We start from the raw sequence: 23216 nt of genomic DNA, 5'->3' as shown, positions 1-23216 counted from the left end.
ACAGTTGCTTCTCAAATGGAAAACAATGATAGCAACCTATATGTGCTCTCTTATTTGTTTTCAAATTCATTATGCTAGTATTTGTTCACAGAATGTTTTTGCTGCATTTGTTTTGCCAAGGATAAGTCTGATTGCATCTTTGTAAATAATTCTGCTGCTTTCAATATTTATTTGGCATTCCAATCACACATTTTTCAATTTACACTTTCAGAAATGAAAGTAGGCTTTCCTCCACACCCCCTTCAAAGAAAACCTTCTATCCTACCCACCTTTTCTATATAGTTCCGACTAATTTCCCAGGATAAATAAGAGTAGGGGAGTGCAAGGTGGTGTGGTGCTTATATCTTCAAAACAAAAGAGCTGATTTATGGACTGATTGATTTCAGAAATAGATGAGCAAAAACAGGCTTCATTTGTCTTGCCACACTTTAGTCTGATGAAGCACAAAAGGGCTTGCCATCTCATTTTCCATATCCCTTCAAGGGATTGCATTTGAAATGTTGATTAAATGTACAAATTGCATTGCTCTTTTCTTGGCTTTCCTAGGTGGTGTAAGAAAGAGCTTCAACATTGTTTTTGTGGCTGAATAGAGGGGCAAGGGCAACATACATAACCTAAACATTTGTACCCCTATAATATGCTGAAATTAAAAAAAAGTTTATTAATAACAAAAAATAAAAGATCTTCAACATATGAAGGTTGCTTTTCCTTTCTGGAATGTGGAGCTGGACACTTTAAGGAAACAATATCTCTTTTGCTGCTCACAGGGAGTTATGGTGTTGATTCTGGAATCAGGGATGCCTGCCCTTTTCTTTGTCCACAAATTCCTGCCAGATTATATGACAAAAGAGCAAAACTAGCCTTAGGCCAGTCAATTCTATTAGGGGGTGCAATTACATCTAAATTAGATTGCATGTACAGTTCATAAATATATTAATCTGATATTCCAATCTTTGTATACCTATGATTTTTATTAAATCAGTGGTTAACTTATTAAGATAATAGGTCTAAGAACTCCATAGCAGTAATAGATTTAATCATATCAGCCTGTCATTGTGATACTGTATCTCCTTACATTGATCTATGACTTTGGGCACATTATTTTGCCTCTCCGGGTTCCTTGAATAGGAAAGGATAGATTAAAATTTTTATATTGTCTTTTTTATTTCTAAATATTCTTGACAATTATTCAAAATTCTTTGGTTATTGAGATACCTAAGAAATATATTCCCATACTACATTACCACTTTAACATACATAGACTCAGTTTATATATTAAAATTATAGTAAAAGTTTAAAGATAGATTCCAGCCACATAGGAGAAAAACGTCCTCTTGCCCATCATTTAAACTCTACATTTATATGAAAATAATTTTTTTTGTATGAAAAAAAATATTGAGTAGCAAAATAAAGACATACCTGATGGGGACATTCGGTTAAATTCCTTGGAATTATATCTATTTTTCTTTATTTCCTTCTTTTTTTTCTCTTTAGAGATAGTGTCTCACTCTATCATCCAGTCTGGAGAGCAGTGGCATGATCACAGCTCACTGCAGCCTTGAACTCCTATATCTATTTTTTCTTCAAGAATATTTTTATGTTTGTAGTGATATAAACTCATTTTTGAAAAGCACATTAGTGATCTTGATATCTTGTGGAGATATGGTAAATGGGACCCAAGAATATGGTTTAATAAATCATATACTCTTTGTTTTAATGCTTTATTTAATTTTGGAGTAGATAATGCATTTGTGTAATTTGAACATCAAAAAACATAACAAGCAGGGGAAAGTCTCCTTCCCATATTTGTCCCCATCTCCCTAGTTTCCATCACTCCTCTAGTGGTTAACCACTATTATTAATTGTCTGTTTATCCGCCCAGAGATGTTTTATGCATATATTAGCTAAAACAAACATGTACTCTTTCTTACATCTGTGGAGAGGGTTTTATTTTTTTTAACACTAAAGGTAGCGTGCTAAAACATACTTTTCTACTTTTTTTTTTTACTTTGTAATATATCTTCAATATTTTTCAATATAGACCTTCTAGAAAGACCTTGTATATTTTACCGAAGCATAGTATTTCATTGAATGTGCAAACCATCATTTAACTAGTTCCTTATTGATGGACATTTAGGTCGTTCCCCATCTTTGCCTATCATATACAATGTTGAAGTGAATGACCTGTATGAATACCATTTTGCATATGAGCAAACATATTATCTACAGGATACATTCCTAGAAATAGAACTACTGGATCGAAAGGAGTCTACATTTGTGATTTTGTTAAATATGGTTAAATGACTTTCTCTCTGGATTGTGCCAATTTGTACTTTATTGTATAAACATGTTTAAGAAACTTGAGTCATGAATGATGCTCATTTATCTGGACAAGAATGAATTAGACTGCTTAGAATCTATAGCTCAATTTCTGATGGGCATATGGAGAAAGAAATGCATTTGAGAGCTGCAAATGCTATTCCTATTCAACTCCTTCTTTTACTTTCAAACACTGAAGCCCAATGAGGAGAGTGACTTGCACAAGTTTACACAGCTGATTAAGTACAGGTCTAGGCCTTACGACTTATAGTCAGATCTCAGGACTTACACTCTAGTCTTCTTTCTACAACAGAGAAGAGGTGACAACTGTCTGTCATTCCTGCTCATGTGCTGAAGATCTCTTGGATACTGCTGCTGCTGCTTATGCTGCTGTTGTTGATGGTGATAGCCACCATTTCTTGATCCTTCCCACAGACCAGACCTTGAATTTAGTACTTCTATTTACATTATCTTATTCATGCCAAGGGATTCAAAATCCATGTGCAAAGTAAAGCATCATCTGTGGGTGTTTCATGCATATATCTTATACATATGCCCACTGTGAAGATGCTATTATGCTTAATAAAATGTAAATTAGTACAAAGCATCATGAAAATTATAATAGTCTTTTGTCTCTAACATGTTCTCAATCAATGGATTTTGAAATTACTATTGTGAGAGATTATGCTATTTTTGATATTAAAAACAAATCCTTATGTTCAAGAACTTGTGAGCCACTTAACCATATTTAAGTCCCCTTTAACTGCCCAGATATCATTCTGTCTCCATCCATCTCCATTACTTTTTTTTTTTTTTTTTTTGAGACAGAGTCTTGCTTTGTTGCCCAGGCTAGGGTGAGTGCCGTGGCATCAGCCTAGCTCACAGCAACCTCAAACTCCTGGGCTCAAGCAATCCTTCTGCCTCAGCCTCCCGAGGCAGAGGTTGGGACTACAGGCATGCGCTACTGTGCCCGGCTAATTTTTTCCTATATATATTAGTTGGCCAATTAATTTCTTTCTATTATAGTAGAGATGGGGTCTCACTCTTGCTCAGGTTGGTTTCAAACTCCTGACCTCGAGCAATCTGCCGGCCTCGGCCTCCCAGAGTGCTAGGATTACAGGCGTGAGCCACGGCGCCTGGCCCATCCATCTCCATTAATGATGCCACACAGCACAAAAGAGACCACAGAGATCATCTAAGCAGCTGATTTGTTTTACAGACAAGGAAACCAAGGCAGGGACAAATGAAATGATAACTTTACTGGAGGCACTCAGTGACTCAGGGCTGGAGCTGGAATTAGAAGGCAGGCCTCCTGACTGAATTTTATAACAGAAAAAGAAGAACCTGGTGTGGGAGTAGCTCCTCATAAGTACGATGCACAATTAAAATAATGAAGGAGATTTCCTTTTGAGCCTCATATTGATTCACCTCCAGCTTTGTGGATCTGAGAGGTCATCATGTTGGTCGATAATAACACTTGATCTTGGATGCTATAAATTTAATATAGAGCATAAAATACAGAGATCAATATTTTGATGTTGAGGAAGCTCATTTATTGGCTGTTTATCCTCAGACCTTTAAATGAAGCGGAGGACTGAAGAAATGTAAGAGATAATTTTTCACAAATTTCATTAAAGTTATGTAGACGATAATGGCTAAAGGAAAGCAAAGGAAAAGTTTATTATGTCAATATTTCCTGCACTAACATCCTCTTCTCCCTCTCTTTCTCTCTCTCCTGTCTCTCTGTCTTTTCCTTCTTCTCTCCCTCCCTCCCTCTCTCTCCTTCCTCCCATAAATATCTCTAAGTCCTCTCTTTACTTTGTTCCAGTAGACACATTCTTTATGACCTCAGATAAGAGGTACTTATTCTTGATCTCTAGCCACAAAATAGGAGAACCATGGCTATGTCCTGTTGTTCTTTCACATATTAAGTGTTTGATGTACAGAAGCAGTGGGGAAGGGAGGGAAAGCATAGACTTTGCCTTCAACAATGGGAATGAGGGGACTAAAATCGCCTTGGAACAACAGTGCCCAAAGGTTAATTTGTGGAAACTTAGTCCCGTGAGGTACTTGGCAAAACACAGGTTTCCATAGTCAAATGCATCTAGGAAACAGAGCATTTTGTATTCTCGTCCTGGAGACTGGCAAGTTCCTATGGCATGCTAAATGCCCAGGGAAGACCTGCACTAAAGTAACTAACTGGTTTGATGTCATTTCACCTGTTATTACCAAATTTAACTGATTTTTAAACCCATATCTTACTGAACCCATTTAGGCAAATGCCGCCTTACAGAATCCTGTGTTGTTCCTGTTCCACTTCTCTCCCATCTGTATTCATTAGAAAATTTAGAATGTCATAGTTGGGTTAAAATAACAAGTAGCAACAAAGGAAGATAAAGAAAAGCTAAGCACAACCTCCCTTCTTCATGTATTCTAGCCTTCACATAGAAACAGAAAATAAAGTAAAATATCCATATAAAACTTTGCCATATAGGGTATAGCACTTGTATTTTTTGAATATATACAACTTTTATTTGTTACTTTTATTACAAAAATTTGTATCACTGTATGCTTTTTTTAAAGTACTCTTAATCTCCCTTTATCCCTCATTTCTATATTGTACTGGTTCTCACTTTGAAGCCAGGTTTATCCGTGAAATAACATCTGGATGACCTCACTAGTGAAGTTTTCTGCCTATGTTGATCACCTGATGTCTTCTTTACTATTTCCTGATGAGGGTTTAAATACTGTTTCAGAATTAGTTGTTGAAACCAATGCTTTGGGGCTTTTCTCAAACATCAAATAGTATCAACATTTTAGCAGGCAAGCAACAAAGATTTTTCCTTTCATAATTTATTTGCTAAAATAAATCACTAAAATTGCATATGAAATTTGTTATTCAAATTTCATATGCAATTTTAAACTGCCATGTTCTCATATTCTTATTTTTGTAATGTACTTTCATTCTTTTTGTTGAAGTTGAGTGGTACTGATTAGTCAATGTAAATAATTTCATTTCATTATAATATTCCAATAACTTTAGACTGAATTTGTCTTTTTGATTAAAATTGATTAGTTCTTATGACTTACATCAATGAAATGGAGTAATCCAATTCACAGATAAGACTGGGAAGCTGGAGTTACAAGGCATGTTCAAGTAAATTGGATTAAAATATGGGTTCTTTCTTTTAACCTTTCTTGACTTTAATATGAGGACAGTCCTATTTCATTATATTCCTAAATTTAAAAGTTTATGTGTGTGTAGAGATTAAAAGAATAGCACAGATGGTTTTTTTTGATAAAATGATTTTATTCCTTTGGGTAATCAAAAAGACACCAGCACTCAAATGTTTATTGTAGCATAATTCACAATTCCATAGATGTGGAATCAACCCAAGTGCCCATCAATTCATGAGTAGATTAATAAAATGTGTTATATGTATATCAAGGAGTACTACTCAGCCATGAAAAATGAATTAGTGAATTATTTTTGTAACAATCTGGAGATCATTCTCCTAAGTGAAATATCTAAAGAAAAGAAAACAAACACTGCATGTACACACTATTAAATTGGAACTAATGGATCAGCAGTCATGCACACAGAAGGAAGCAAAACTCAAGGGAAATCGTGCAGGTGGGAGGGTGGAGGAGGGTATGGGTGAAATCACACCTAATGGGTACAATGTACACTATCTGGGTGATGGCCACACTTATAACTTTGACTCAAGCAGTACAAAAACAATCCATGTAAACAAAACATTTGTACCCCTGTAATATTCTGAAATTTAAAAAATACATAAAAAATAAAATGTCAAAAAGTAAAAATAAAAAATAGCACAATGGGGCTGGTTTACTATGCAAAAAAAAACCCACCAAAAACAAATTTTGTGTTTTTAAACATGAATAGGCATTGCAAGGTATAGACTGTATTTTGAAAGTTTTAATATGATAAAAATAGTTTTAATGAACTATTAACCTATTAAAATAGGTATGAACAGTTATCCCTAACATATCTCATGTATGTGAGGATTGGTAGGTTGCACTTTAAATTGGTAAGAATGTTTTGAAATTATTCTTTTTAGAGTTATTACTGATTGTTATACATTCTGTTGGCATTTTTTCCAGAAACTTGCTCTTCTTTATTATGTACAACACCTGAAACTTGTCTTATTTACAAGTAAAGTTATGTCTAGCATTGGCTCTTCCTTCCCCTGTCAATATTGCTATGTTAATATTTTTTAGCTTGCCCATCTCCGGGCTCCAACACAAATACTTAAACAAAACAGCAATTATGTGAAAAGTGAAAAACGCCTTGCTTATCCTATTTTTCCTTCTTTTTGTATTTACAGATGTCATTCACACTGTAGGGCCAATAGCCAGAGGCCATATTAATAGTTCCCACAAGGAAGACCTTGCAAATTGCTATAAATCATCTCTGAAGCTGGCGAAAGAAAATAACATCCGATCAGTTGTAAGTAGTTTTATGTTCCTGTTTCTTATTCTTTTTTAGCCTTTGTGTTTTGGAAATCAGTGTTGGCAAAAAAAAGGGGTGGAAAACCATTTCTGAAACTCTAAAAACTAAGGATCTTATTAAGTTATGTAGCCTGTTTGCTTATCACAACTCTACTCTTCGGCATGCCCTAAATATTTGCTAAGTTGTTCATGATGTTTCAGGATTTAAAACTATAGGACCCTGGAACAGGAGCTATCTCATTGACTTTTTTCTGTTCATTTTGCCATTTACTTTCTTTTGAAGAAAGTAAGGATGATGGTAGTGGCCAAGAGCTTTAAAGAAGTTAAATAGCAAGTGCTGAGTTTGTTACAACAGTGTGCGTTTATTATATATTGGTAATATGTTTGTACATGTTTAGAGCTCAGCTTAATCTCTATCTAAAGGTATCTGTGTGGGTTTGTTTTGGCCTGAAAGTTGTTCTTTTAGATTTATTTTACCCTTCCTAAACTATGACTCTGTAGCTGGGTATGCCACATCCCTTCTAAGTTTTATCAGTTTAGATACAAAGAGTTCAGAAAATGTGGATCTAATCTACTTCCTTAGCAGTAGGCTGGGATGAAAGGAATTTTCTTCAAGTTGGATTTGGAGGTATTTATTCACCTGCTTTTCTTTTGCAACATGCTCCACCTTTATTACATCTCAATTACACCAGGAAAATAAAACTTTGAGAAAAATAGACTGTAAATACCCAATAGGAAGTTAATTTGGCCAGAATCCCTTGGTTTTTGTTTTCATATAGATTATAACCTTGCTGAAATTGTGGGGCAGGAAAATGGTTAAACACTTGACTTCTTAGCAGACTGAACAGATCATCATTGCTTGGAGTTCACAAAAGTGGTGGTTTTATTATTTGCAAGAAGGGAGACTGAGAATCAGACATGTTTAGATAACCCTGGATGGTCACTAAACTTTTCATGCATTATTGTAATTATGAAGTACCTTTTTCAATGCAACATTGGTGAGTTTGCTTGAAATAAGAAAACCTTTTGCAAGCCAATTATATGCCCTTCTAATCTTTACATAATTGTTAGCGGAGCTGGATATTTCCTTTCACTCTTTGATCTTAAAATTTTTCTGTTTACAAATGGATCAATAAATACATAAAGACCCTATTCTCTTTTAGAGGAGAAAGCTGAAATTCAAAGATAATGAAGCAAAGTAAGCTAGAAAACAAGTTGGTTAATTTTGTTCTCTATAGGAAAATCAGAAAAATCAGAACAGGTGTGCACATTAAGGGAATAATTAAAATTTTGTCAATATGGCTTATCGATTTAAAAAAAGCAAGAGGCTGAAGTGCTTGGAAAATGGATATGTATAGAAGTTTCCAACTTGGGAAATATGGATTTTGAGACCTGCGGAGAATTTGCTAATGAATTCTCTGGCATCTCTAATGATTTGTTTTTAAAAGCCAAGGAAAAATAAGAAAAAGTTCATTAGAAGCAGTATAAAAACAGCACCCATCCTTTTACTAGAGAAAACAATCCCAACTATAATTATCTCAATCATATCTATTGTGTTGTTACTACCATTAGATAATTAGGATGAATTACAGACTAAGTTAACTTTTATCAAATGGCCAACAGATGGGCTGAAGCAATACTCTAGAGTCATTCTGGTATTGGAATTAGATCTACCTTAACATCATTGATGATGATTTTGAAGGCTCAATTACATGTTGCTTGAATAAAATTAGCAGGTGATGCTGAACTGAATTCATTGCAATACTAGTAAATAAAAAGAGATGGAGAATATGCAAAATATGTAAGTGAACTGTCCAACTATTAATCACCATGCTCTTGCATGGTTGACTAGAGTTGCTACCAAATGTCTCTTATTCATAAAAAAAACTAAAAAAACAAATTTTATTTCTTTTCTCCCTCCCTTCCCTTTTCACCCCCCTTCCCCCCTCCCTTTCCTTTCCCTTCCCTCCCCTTCCCTTCTCTTCCTTCTTTTCTTTCTTTTTTGAAGGAGGCAATAGGGCTTTCTACTTCATATAGCATGTCATGTTCTTGACCACCATTAACTAAATAATAATACCAATATCATCAAGTCCTGATTATTTGGGGGGAAATGGAAAATTTTTAGAAACTTGATTAGGACTGGATACACAATTTATAGTATAGGCTTGTACTTTGTTGACTTATCACAATGGGTAGACTTGATTAATATAAAAAGCCTGGTTATTAAGATGGAAAATTAACTTGAGCTCATTTATATAAATGTCAAAAAAATTTCTCATAAACTTTTTTTACCAGAGTAACTTAGTGTTTGCTCTACCAGTTATTACTGTGTGACTATAGTCAAGTAATGGCAATATTTTGTAGCCTTAGTTTCCATATATAAAGAATCAGTAAGTTACAACAGCAATCTCAGATCTATCCAATTCATGAGGCTTTTATGGGGATCCGTTAAGGTAACGAATGTAAGATAACTGGAAGAATGCAATTCTCTATAAAATATTTGGCAATATTACTTCAAGTATAAGATGTTTTCACACTTTGTGATTTGATAGTTTAGGAGATTGATATCATTCTTGCTTTGATACCTATTCTGAACACCAGATCTCTAGACAGTTACCATGTCATATCTAGCTGTCTTTACACTAGCATAAATTATTATAAAGTATTCAGTTTGTATATCATATCATTTAAGCAATTAAAACTTTTACTAATGTTCTCAATAATAATACCCTATTCATAATTAGTAATAATATAATTGTTAACATTACCAATTAATTTCTACATTGACAATAGCACAGAGCTTAGCATAGAGTTTTATTGCTCAGGAGATGCATTGAATTAAATTATATTAATTATATCACTACCTGTATTAAAATCATAGTTTAATTTTTAACTTAAAAATACTTATATTATTATGATTTCCCCCACTGTGATGTTGTGTGGCAGGAAAGCTACAAAAATGAATAATGAGTGAAGAGCTGATGTAGCAGATACTTGTAAGAAAGTAGCTATAACGTAATATGATAAATACAATAATGGGAATGCCTTACTTTATTGGTCCACATCAGCTAGGCTGTCCTGTGGCTACAAACAACCTCAAAATGTTAGTGGCTTGCATTCAGAGACCCTGGCTTATGGATAGTTCATCGTCCTGCATCTGTACCGCCTGGAACTGACAACCTCCTCAGTCATAAAACATAGAATTTGCAAAATCACACATGAACTTCTTACTACCTCAACATAGAAGTGACACGCATCATTTCTTCTCCCATATCATTGGCCAGAACTATTCACATAGCCCTGCCTATCTGCAAGGAGGTCAGGGAAATTGTCCCAGAATAAATTACATATTTGACAGGCACCATTTGTCTGTCAGAGTTAAACCAAGAGCTTTAGGATCATAGCAGAGGAATCCAAGGTAAATGCTTTTATTCTAATTTCATCAAAATAATAGATTCTTCAATTTTTAAACTAGATATAAAACAACTAGTATGATCATTTATTTATTAATAAATACTAATAAGACCTACAATGTACCAATACATTATTATTAGGTATCTTCTAAGACATGGAGGATATAATAGTTACCTTTAAACACAATCTGTCTCAATCTGACCATCCAGACAAATAAATGGACAAGGTCATCATGTCTATTGTATGATTTGCGAGTACTCTGGAGTTCTCTCATCACTTTTAAATATTTTCCCATAGATGTCTGAACTTCCATAATTAATGAGTAATTTATGATGATCAGGCTTTGTTCTTTCTCTGCAGTTTTCCTTTAAAATGCAAATACCCATGAGATCAGTAGATAATTAATTTCCTAATACCTTAATATAAAAAAAATTATCAAATCACTTTGCACTTTGGCAGGATAAATTAGGGAATGATAAAAGTACTGAGCACTTCAACCAGGGGGAGGATGAGAATTGGAAGAAGATCTGAAGGGAGACAGAGAAAAACAGAAAACAGAGTGGGGGATACATAAATTTCACTCACCTCCCAGTTTTGCTAAGAGGGGATTATTTTTAATCAAAAAACAGAGAAATGTTGTAGTCACACATAATTATCTAGAAATAAGGTACTGATTTGGGTGTTGGCTGTGTTATGGATAAATATTTTTACTATGAAAAAATATTATACCTTTTATTAATTTAGAAAGAGAATTTTATTATATTTCCTTCTTTTATCCATACTTTAAGACAGTTTTATTTTCTATACATATCCACATTTTTTTTAGATAGTAAAAGAAAAAATAAGTTAATAAATCTAACGGCTCATTTTACACTATCATTTCTCTTCTATGAATGATTATTTAGTGCAGCCTTATTAGTATGAAGAAATATTTAAATTTAAGATTTTAATAATGATTCTCCTTCTAATCTTATCATAAATAGTTTCAAATGAAAAAAATATGACTAATCTTTCATGCCTCCTGGACATAGTTTGTGCAAGTTCCTTATTCCTTCTAACTTACTCCAAATGAAATTCAGTTATTTTTCGTTAACCATGAATTTCCCTTAGGCAATAAAAGATATGCAAATTGATATTTACATATATCCTTGACAACATTGAGATTATTGATTCCAAGATAGGTAAAATGTAAGGCACCATGGGGAGGATAATTAGAAATAGAATGATTTGAAAATTGGGGTAGGAAAAAAATGTTAAAAGAAAATCAAGGAAGGTGCAGATTACCTCTGTAAAACGTTAGAAAAGATAAAGGTACATGTCAAAAAAAAAAAAAAGACCCAGATCTTAGAACCACAGTTTTCTAATGCATGTGATCAGAGAATAATGAATAGTCAGACTGGTGAAATCCAGCATCTGAATTATTTTGATTTCTAGAACAATAGTGTGTACTAAGAAAATTAAAACACAGTTACTCAGTATTCTTTTGACTGTATAGTATCTAAAACATACAAATGGAAATTATGGATATTGATGAAGATCTTGCTGAAAACTCAGGAGTGAGTGTGAAAGTGAAGGCAGAGGGGAAAAATTCCTATGGAGCAACAGATGGTAAATGAAAATTAATGATCCTGTATCCATTATCACTAAGCACTGGTGTAGAGGAGGATATAGACATTATCTTATACATCATACTGTCTTTTTTCTTTTTGTTTGTGAGCATAGAAATGTTTCATAAGGATTATTACAAGTTATTCCTGACCCCTATTTCTCCCCATTTTACAATACAGTCTTAAATTCCTCTACGTCAAATTCTTCTACCATCAGGTTCATTTATAGGAAGCTGATCACTGCCTTTTTGAATGGCATGGATTCAAAAAGGATCACAGTAATTTCTTCTCTCCGCATCAGTTAAAAGGCATAGATTCACATTTTTCAATGACATTAAGTATTCAAGGAAACCCCTTTTACTGATGAAATACAGTGCACCCAGTTTGACATTCACATGAGATGTAATAAAATAAATGTTTCGTTAAAAGTGATCATAATCTGAATATAAACAAGTTTTTACTTAGGTTAAAAATTATTTCCTCATGAAGTTTAACTAATAATTTACATATGAATTTGGTGGTTTTATGTTATAATAGGCAGACTAAAATTTGGCAGTTTGTTGCAATGGTGTGTGATACTGCAATTTCCACCAGTATCATGCTAGATGATTTATTAAATAGAAAAAAAATATAAATGCTCACTGGCAGGAACCATTCGATGCCAATAGAGATCCCCCCAAATTAAATGACATTCCTTCCATGAGTCATAGATCTCGAGAAATAATAGCTTCTAGTGGAAAAGATGATGGACCTGCAACTTCGGTGCTACCTCTAGGCATTGTGGCAATAGGCGATTTTGGAATTCTGCATTTAGTTGCTTCACTGTAGTGTAGGTTTTCATTTGAAGGCGTAGTCAAGTGAATCTTATTTTCTTATACAAGTTCCCTTCTGAGAGAGTTGCCATGGCAATGAGTTCTCAGCCTGAAATTCTTAAATGTTGGTTTTATTTCATTATCTGAGTTTCCATTACAGGCCACATCAATCAATGCAGTCCCCTATTCAAGAAGATTTCTGCAGCCTTAAAAAGCTGACCCTTTAATTTCTGCTCCTCTGCCTAACTTGATGTCACCGTTTCCCAGTCAGCTCTCCATCTCAAAGGACCCTCTTCTGCAGAGCCCTCAGATTGATCTTTTCCAGTTTCCTTTTAGGCAACACCTAGTCTTGGTTCTCAGCTGTTTCATTTTTAAAGGATGATGCTAAATTTCTGTCTTTCCTGGTTTTGTTGCTAACAGCTGTGTGACTAACAATGCTATTAATAAATAATAAGAATGAAAGCATTTTTACATTTGTGCTTCACTTTACAGTTTACAACAGTACATTCCTATACACATCTCATTTGTTAGTCAAATTCTCTAGCTAGCTGCCTGTGTTTCTTTGATTTAGCCAATGGGGAAAAATGCTAAACCAAGAGTTTTTCTCTCCCCCCATTTTTCCCCCTACACTCACCCTTTAAAAGCTCTCCTAATTGGGCATGGGGGTATAGAATCTGCTTGTAATAATAATCTCAGGTCATTATTATTGGAAATGACAAGTGGCCAGGGACAGGCAGCAGGGATGATAGGCAGCAGGGATGAGGAGGAGGAAGAGCATGGAATGATGGCAAATTCACAGATCATGCCTGGGAAACAAGTAGTTATACCCCCGAACCCACATTGTCAGATACTGCACAATTTGTGCCTTCTGGTGGCCACACCAGAGAGACAATTTAAGTTAGAGGGATGAGATCAATCATTTAGCCGTGAAACATATTAATAGCAATAGTTAATATTTTTGAAGTCTCATTCTGTACCAGGCACTGTGTTTTACTCATTTAATCCTCAAAACAATCCTGAGTTAGAGAGTGTAGCTGCTTCCATTTTACAGATGAGGAATAAGAGCCAGAGCCAAGTGACACGTATTTGTGAGACTATTTCTGTACTTGCTAAGCATTGTACTCACTTTCCTAATTCCATGTCTGCTGTGGGTTGTGACAATGACCTTTAGTGTTATAGGTCTATATAGGCCTTACCCCAAGCAAAGTCAAGTCTTATCTCAAGCAAAATGTGAAGGTGGAATTTAAACTAGTCTAAATCCAGTGGCTATAGCCATTGCTTTTCCTTTTTTTCTCTGTTGTTATATGCTTTTTTTTTTTTTTAATTTCCTAAACCAGTGGTTCTCAGTGAGGGCAGTACTGCCCTCAAGAGAGCAGTTTGTGAGGGTGGTTCGGGGCAATGACAGCAACTGAGGGTTGCCCTTAGCCTTCTATAGGCAGGGGCAGGGACATTGCAACACGTGAGCTAGCCAAGTGTACATTCAAAAGCCGTCCCTCCTCTGACCTATAACACTATAGGTCCCTCCTCCCAAGCAATGTTTTAATGTTTTGCCAGACAGTCATATAAGTGAAAATCTATTTATAAACAATAGGATACATCAAAACAAAAAAAGATTGTTTATTGTCACTGTGTCCTGAACTACCCTGAAAATTAAGGGAAGCTTGTACTTTGCTTAGAACTTCACCAAGAATGCATGAGAAAATCATGCTACAGAGAGCCATGTCCCTGAGTCAGTTGAGTCCCTAGTACGTCACACCTGATTTGAGTCTGCATTTGTAGATGTTTTTTCATGATGATTCTACGTAGAGAAGCAAATATCTGACAATTTCATTGTATGCTCTATTACAGTCCTGCTTGAGCCTTTACATGTTGAAAATAGAATTTTACTATAATTACTTTCCTTTTATATCTCTTTCATATTATACTTATGGCACTATATTGATTTTTTTTTTTTTTACATTGATGTGTTGTCTTAATTTGGCTTCCCCTGGAAGCAGACCCTAAGCCCTGGTTTTGTGTGCAAGTACTTTATTTAGGAAGTGATGACAGGAAGCAGTGGCAGAGAAGTGGGGAGGTGAGAAAGGGAAGGAAAGGCAGCCAAGAAGGGTGGGAGGTGTTAGCAAGGAAGTTATCACTGTGGACAACTAGGACTCACTCAGTCCTGCTGGGGAATTCCGAGGGAACACGCAGAACATGCCTAGGAGTTGTCCTGTCTGAGAGAGGAGGAGAGCTGGGATGTTCATCTTGCACTTCCATCAGTTGTCCGAGGACTGCTCCCGGGGCATTAACTCCTCTGCATGTTTTTAATCTGCCCCCTGTGCAGGCTGCAAGAAAGCCTGCAGGCAGAGAGTGATGTCAAGGGTGTTTGCTGGAAAATGCTGTGGGTGGGCATGTACTAGAATGATGAATCCTGGGCAGATATGGATGGGACACTGACACTTTCTGCTTCATGTATGTGGGTGAGTTTTAATATTTATAGATGTCATTTCAGCATAGCAGGACGGCTTTACAAAAAAAAATATTTGTTATAAAAAGGGCCTGATAAAGTTGAGAACCATTGACTTAAGTTAAACTGAGTTTGTAATAGGACAAAGCTGCATTCAGTATACTAAACACAGATGGCTCAAAGATTTTTAGTCTTGAACTCAGGCATCCAAATTCTTTGCTTCTTTGATTTAAGTATAGTGTGATATAGATGTTATAAGATGGTAATTAATGTGACTAGTGTTATAACCTATAGAATACATCTAGTTAGGAAAGTGAATGTAATGCTTAGCAAGTAGAGAAATAGTGTCACAATATTGTGTCACCTTAGTTGAATTTCTTTTAAGATCTCCTAATACTAAACTTTGATTCATCATGCAAATTACAAAAGAGTTGGCCACCCAACGTTGGATGTATGTAAAATTGTTCCTCACTTAGAAGATACATATTAGAGATGAGCAATTTGGTTAGAAAGTTACCTTTGATTTTATTACAATATAATGATTCTCTCAAATTATGTGTTCTTTTAATGATCTGGGAAATGCTTTATCTTATATTTTCTTCAAAAATCTTACAATATAACTATGATCAATTCTTTCTGTAAAAGTGCCTGAAACTTTTTGCTTCATCTCATCTATAGTTTGAAAAATTATTTTTAGTCACTTATATATTCTCCAAATATAAATCTACTAGCAAAGACCAAGAAAACTATATTTAAAATGAAAGTATAAAACATCTTAATTTGGCTAGGTTTGTCAACTTAATTATTTTCAGTTTTTTTATCAGGCTATGAAACATTCCCAGGAAAATCATTACTGGTTTCTACAACAATGTATTCCAGAGGAAATACTGGCCCAGCACACTGTCAAAGAAAGTATATTACAGGGAAATTTGTATATAAACTGTAAACAGATTTGCAATGCAAGCTTTCATCTTGAGTGCTTTATTTTTCCCTGACCGGAGCAACATTATTAGATCACTGTATCATGAGGAAATAGTCAATTCGAAACATGGACCACAAAGTCCCGAGCCTGCCATTAGGTTTGAACAACTGGGCAATTTTGGCATATATCTAGAGGGTTAATAGTCTAGAGCAAAGGCAATGGCTTTAAACTGTACATTTTTTCTTGCAAATGTTCAGATTTATTTTTTTAGGAGAGCAATTTCAATGTGTAGAATCTAAGCTATTCTTAAGCTGTTGAACTGAGAGACCAAAGGAGTAAAAACAAATAAAACCAATAAAATTTTTTAAATAACAATAAATCTGTCTGTGGCAAGAAAGCTCTCTCTCCACTTGTTTATGTACAATTCAATGGAGTTGCAAAAAGGATTTCTTTTTTAATGGAAAACGTGTCACATATTAGGTTCAAGCCACACCCTAGATATCTTTTCTTTGTTTTATACATACATAACACACACTTCTAAAATGTGCACAATGTGCAAAAGGTGAAATACTTTATTTGGTATCTAATCAAAGTGATATAGTGTTGTATTTACAATTATGGATTAAGTTCAGCAGTATATTAACCACTTAGATTTTAGCCTATATGAACTGAGTAACTTTAGTGCAGTCTCTCCATCTCTTCTGAGCCCATGTTCTGGAAATTTCCTTGCTGTGAGTATACTAGCAGGTAAGCTCTCCCAGAGATTACACAACAGAAAAGCTTATAGACTAAACTAAGAGGCATGACATACATAGTTTATTGAATCAAGGAGAAAGAAGTCAGGGGAAAGAGGATTCGGTTAACTCAGGTTAACTCACTTAGGCTAGGTGACAGGTTGAATGATTGCCTGCCTCACTCCTGGTTACTCTGTGCTCATGTGCCATGTTTCTCTACTATCTCAGCCTTCTCAATGATGATGAGGACCAGAGTTGAGGTCTGAGCAAAGAAGCATGGCAGATGCAAGTACCTTGGGCCAGCAATACACACTTGGTCTATCAGACAGACACAGGGTCAACGCACTGGGCTAGTGGCACATCAGTTAGTTGGTGAACAGCAGTGGGTTTTACCTGTCCTGTATTTCTATGTCAGAGAATACTCAGGGCCAAGTGAGATTATAATGGGTATCACCAATGGGAGGTTAATTTAGGGATGGCATTGCTGTCAACCTAGAGGTGACATGATTCATGCTTATGACTTGGTCTTACCATCCCTTTTTATTTAGAGATAACACTCTTGTTTGTTCCATCCTTTATGTATATATATCACATGGCATATCTCAGAGGTTATTAACTTAGTACTATATTTAACACATTTTATAAAGTCTGCCTATATCTCAAAACCTATATGCTTAGTTATTATCAATACTTAACACATGAGTTTCATACAGCCTATTTGTTTTTCTTTTCTTCTGTAGAATAGTTTAATATTCTGAAATAATACAACAAAAACATTATATTTTTTGTATAAAACGGGATGACATATACCAGTAAATGATTATTGTAGCTGGGTGATAGGTGAGTTCTGTGGGCTGAATTGTGTCCCCCTGAAATTCATATATTGAAGGCTTAACCTCAAATGTAATGGTATATAGAGATGGAGCCTTTGGGGGTTAATTAGGTTTGGGTGAGGTGATGAGGGGTGGGGCCCCCTAAAGATGGGATTAATACCTTTATAAGAAGACACACCAGAGAGTTTGCTTCTGCTTACTCTCTCTGCCCTGTGAGGATACAGCTAGTAGATAGCTTCCTATTAGACGCCAGGAAGAGAGCCTTCCCAGAGGAAAAAAAATCTAGCAGAACCACCTTGATCTTAGACTTCCCACTACTATTTATGCTCTTGGGTTTATTCCTGTCTATGGTACCTGCATAGTGGCAATTCTATACAAGGGTAAGTTTACATGCATCCTTCCTAATCCCATATTCAGTGACATCATGTAGGTAGAATGAAATTCACCATGGTGAGAATATTTACATGAATAAATCAACAAATGCTACAAATCAGGGCTTGATGATGTATTATTTTGCTGATTGTCTAGACTTAATAAATCTTGTTCATGCTATAAATATTGGGCTAAAAGGCAAACTAACAATAGTAATGTGGTCATATTATTGCTTGTTTAATGGTAACACCAAAGTACTGTCTGGTAATTTCATATATGATTGTATTTGTATCTCAGAAGTGAGGATACCAAGGGAAGGTTTTCAGCTCCTTAGTTCAGATCTGGAGATGTGGAAGGCTTTGTGCCATGGTGGGTTACTTGGTTTGACGCCCCACTGCTCCTCAGATTGCTCCAGTTTCTACAGCTGAGTAGGCAGACACTTCCTTCCCCTCTCACCACTCCATGTGCATCATTCCAGAAATTATGGTTTGGTCAAAAAGCACAGCATTCCTAGGAATTCCAACATCTTTTCTCTGCTAAAAGGTCTCAGTGTCCGATTTTACTCTTGGTAATTTTGCCTAACTCAATCCCAGGATAACAGTTTCTAAAAAAAAAAAATATGGGTAATTAAAAACTTTCTTTCTTTTAAATGGTGGTAAAGGTTTGGCATACTCTGCAAATGTTTCTTTATCTGCATTACCCAAAATTTAATGTATCAGCCAAAAGATACAAATTAAGCACACGTTTGCCAATATTTCTAATTAGCCTACTTGTTTATTTGCACACATTTGAATACTCTAAGCCATTACTTATGGGAGTTATTTCAAATTCAAGATCAGCAGAACACTCCATAATATTGTATACCAATGACATTATCACCAAAATATATTACAGTCTTGCTGTCGATAACTTCGAGATGTTAACTGTTCACCATGTTACTGTTAATATGAAACATAGAGAATTAGCATCTGAAAAGGATAATTCCATATTTATTTCTTGCTTTCATTTATGTTACACATTATACTGCTTTGATTTAAATGGGGGGTGAAATACATTCTCAAAATTCAATCTCAGCTGTGTTCGTGTGAGTTTGATAGTTGATTTCTTCCAGATTACAAATCTTGGTTTAACATAAAGATTATGACATATCACATCAGTACCTTTCTCTTGCTTTAAATAAGAAAATATATTAACTCATTTCCTATGATAAGTGAGGAGGGATGCTGTTATGCCACTCAAAATGTGTTTAGATTATTTCCATTATAAAAAATGTCTGGGACTAATTCAGGGGCAAGGCACTTTTGGAGGCCATTTTATTATTCTAGTCACATAACTTATGGGACAGCATTTCCAGTTTTGACAAATTTGGCTTAAATAATAATCAAATTATATCCAAGTTTCACATACAAATGGTCCCTGACTTAGATTTTTCAATGTTATGATGGTATGAAAATGATATGCATTTGGTAGAAACCAAACTTTGAGTACCCATATAATCATTCTGTTTTTCACTTACAGTAGTACAGTATTCAGTAAGTTACTGAGGGGGGGGGGACCTATGGCTTTGAGGTCACATGCGGCCTTCTAGGTCCTTAAGTGCAGCCTTTTGACTGAATTCAAATTTTATAGAACAAATCCTTTTATTGAAAAAAGTGCAGCAGAGGAAGATGAAGCTTTTCTTGCCTTGTTTGGTGCTTAAAAAAACAGTCTTGAAATCAGAAGGCTGCAGGTTTACCACCCCTTAGTTACAATGGGATTATCAGGACATAGCCCCATCCTAAATTGAGGAGCATCTGTTTATGTATTTTTCTATGAGCAAATTTAAAGATAGTGTGCTGTGGGACAAATCGAGAAGCAGTTTGAAGAATTGAGTATATCAGCTTTTGTCAAGGTTGCGCCTCTTTCTAGAATAACCAAGATGTAATGGCATGAGTATAGCTATCCAGATCTAGTGAACCATAGGCTAGAATCACAATCTGAATTGTCTGAAGAATTACAAGAAACATATACCTTTAATACTAATGAATCATCATCTCTCAGTGTCAAAGCTATTACTGTAATTTAAGTTCAACCTCTTTGAAAGCTTCCTATTCATCCATTGGTCTTCTGTTGAGTATATCATTAAACCACTAATATAATGAGTAGGGTGCACACACATGAGTGTGAATGTGAGCGTATGTGTGTTGTATTTCCACAACACTTTCCTTCTCTAAGTTATACCTGAGGACAGTGTTCTATGCCTTTATGACACCTGGATGTTGATGTGGTTTCAAAATGGCTTTTTGATATCACAGAAAGAAAGCTGGTTTAAGAACTTAAAAAATAATGGCCTGGCCTTTCTAATTAATTGCTGTATAGATCCATCTTTTTTTATTTTTTTTAACTGTGAAATAAGGATAACCAAAAAAAAAACCCAACAAACAAACAAAAAAAAAAACAAACAACAACAAAAAAAACTCTCCTTAATTAAATCAATGGAAAATAACAAATATTGGTGAGAATGTAAAACACTGGGAACTTAATACATCACAGCAATTATGTAAAATGGTATAGTCACTATAGAAAACAGCTTGGCAGTTCTTCAAAAAGTTAAACATAGAATTACCTTATGCCCCAACAGTTCCACTCCTATATACTCAAGAAAGTTAAAAACATATGTCCACACATAAACTTGTACACTAGTGTTCATACCAGTATTGTTCATAATAGCCCAAAAGTGGAAACAACCCGAATGTCTATCAACTGATGAATGAATAAACAAAATGTGATCTATCCATACAATGGAATATTATTCACCAATAAAAAAGAATGAAGTATTGATATATGGTAGAACATGGATGTTATGCCAAGTGAAATAAGCTAGGAACAAAGGCCACATTTTCTCATTTTGTTTATCTGGAACATCCAGAATGGGAAATCCATAGATAGAGTAGATTAGTAAGTATTGGTAGAGGCTTGGGCATAGAAGATGGGGGAGAATTGGGGAATGACTGCTAATGGGGTATCTCTCTGGGGTGATGAAAATGTTCTAGAATTATATAGAGATGATGGTTTCATGACTTTGTGAATATACTAAAAAACATTGATTTGTATACTTTTAAGTGGTAAGTTTTATGATATGTGAGTTACATCACAAAAAAGAATAAAATAACACAACCCTTGTGCTGCATATATCAGAGGATTGTTGTAAGAATCACATAAAACTGGAAAGGTCTGTAGAATCTAAATTGTATTCAGGAATCCATGCTGTTGCATAGAGGGTTGGCATGAAAGTCATCTTTATATCGGGTCATGGGGAACATCACATGGAGAGTTATTGTCATTCAAGAGACTTGCTGTGAAGAGTTTTATAGAAGAGTTATAAACTGCACAAAGAAGAATTTATTTGTTTTAACAATGGAAGGCACAGGACAGATACAGATAAATTGAACTTTCTGTTGGTATCTGCCACTTTCTACTTTACATGTTAATAGCAGTTGTATGATAACTGCCCTCCCAGACTGCAAACCCTGAAGGGCAGAAGCCTCATTTGGTTCATCTCCATTTCTCTGTAGAGCCCTGCCTATATATGACAATAGATGAGCTTTGACAGACTTTCATTTTTTTAACCAATATGCTATTTGGAACCCTAAGCCAAGTCTGCAGGCTACTGAATGGACTTTAAGCATCATCCTCTGGAAACCTCACATCACCCTCTGGGAACCTCACATACTGCTCCTCTCTTGTTTATGCATAGAAGCATATAAGGTCACCCTGGGCTCCAGGCAGAGCTAGAACTTGAGGTTAGTCCATCTCATACTGCTCCTAGGCCACCTTGTTATGTCCTCCCCAAGCTCTCTTCTCAGGGCTGCTTCTCTGCGACTTTCTTGGCATGATCTTCATGTAGTTCTCTTCTTTCTTTATGCTTGTCTGACCTGAGTTCAGTACGTGACACCTGAGACCATTCCTTTAAGACACTTACCTCTTTCAGCTTCCAGGACACTATGCTCTTCCTCTTTCCTTCCTTTCCTTCCTACTTGACTGTTACTTATCAGCAGTCTTTGTGGCCACCTGTGGCTTAAGTCCTCTGTGACTTCCTGTGTTCACCATCTGCTCTTCTAGGACAACAATGCCTTTCCTTAGCACTATTAGCCAAACCCTAACACTTTGGTGGCATTGGGGCTTTGGTGACTATCCCTAATTCCAAAATCATAGCTCTAGCTAAGACTTCTCGATCTCCATAACTGAATATCCAACTGCCTGATGGAAAATTCCATTGTGTGCCTCCAAGTCCCCTTAAGTTTTAAGGTTTTTTTGTAAACTTTGTTTCAGTGTTTTACACATCTTGCCAGAGAGATCTTTAACACACACACACACATCTGACCATAGCATGCATCCCTTCTCTCCAATTAGAGGCCTTAGGAGCTCCCCATAGTTTTCAGGATGAAGCCCAGTTACCTTACCCTGTGCTTCTCAAACTATATTCCAAGGTACCCAGACCTCCATCCAAACTGCTAGGGGTAGGGCAGGATACTGTAACATTGAAAAAAAATGCAGGCCCTTGATATCTGTTGGATAGCGTGTGAACTATTAGTTTCAAGGTAATCCACAGTTTCAAAATTATTAATAGACTACATAACATTCCTTTCTATGGTGCCATATATTTTCAAGCAGGGTTTTTGACTATTTCTGAGATAAAAAGCAAAGTGTGATAATCCATGTGGAACAGGAAGTGTGGGTGACAGGGTCCAATCTGGTTCCAAGGTTTGAGGAGCTGTACAGGGCAACAGGGCACACCATACCATTAGCAAATAATCATGGCTATTTAAAAGTGAAATAAAAGTATTATTTTTCCTGTTAATTTACCTGTGTGACTTTTTCAGATGGCTACTGAGTTGTTAGCAGATAGATACTTACCGAGTTGCTTGAGTTTTACTACTTAAGAAAAGAAACCCTGAGGCACTTCTTTTGGCTTACAGGCGGCAGGGAAAATATAACGGAGAGGCTAAGGGCAATGTGGACTGGGGAAATTTGGGAACCATTGCCTTAGGCCCTTCACGGAGGGCCTTGGACACCCTCTTGGTCTCATCGGCTGCCACTCTCATATACACAGTTTTCACTATCTGGAATGTCCAAGAAGGTCATCATGCCTTTATGACTTAGCAGGTACTATTCCCTCTGCCAAGCTTACCTTTCTTATCCCTCCACCCCCTTCACTAGCCCATTACAACTCAGCTTAAGGAACACTTCTGCTAGGACAGGTCCCCTCTGACTGGTGGTTTTAGCCCCCCCATAAGATTTAGAT

General features: G+C 35.7%; 1 protein-coding gene across 1 annotated transcript in view; it reads left to right on the top strand.

The window, feature by feature from the left end:
* The window catches only part of MACROD2 (mono-ADP ribosylhydrolase 2), a 1812973-nt gene that overhangs the window by 1061831 nt on the left and 727926 nt on the right, over positions 1 to 23216 (top strand). The window contains 1 exon segment of the mRNA XM_076010917.1: positions 6669 to 6790. Within this exon segment, the coding sequence (XP_075867032.1) occupies positions 6669 to 6790 (122 nt within the window).

This window comes from Microcebus murinus, chromosome 16, assembly GCF_040939455.1.
Source record: "Microcebus murinus isolate Inina chromosome 16, M.murinus_Inina_mat1.0, whole genome shotgun sequence".
In the NCBI taxonomy this organism is placed as follows: Eukaryota; Metazoa; Chordata; class Mammalia; order Primates; family Cheirogaleidae; genus Microcebus; species Microcebus murinus.
Note: the sequence above shows the minus strand (reverse complement) of the source record. Positions and strands in the feature narration are given on the sequence as shown.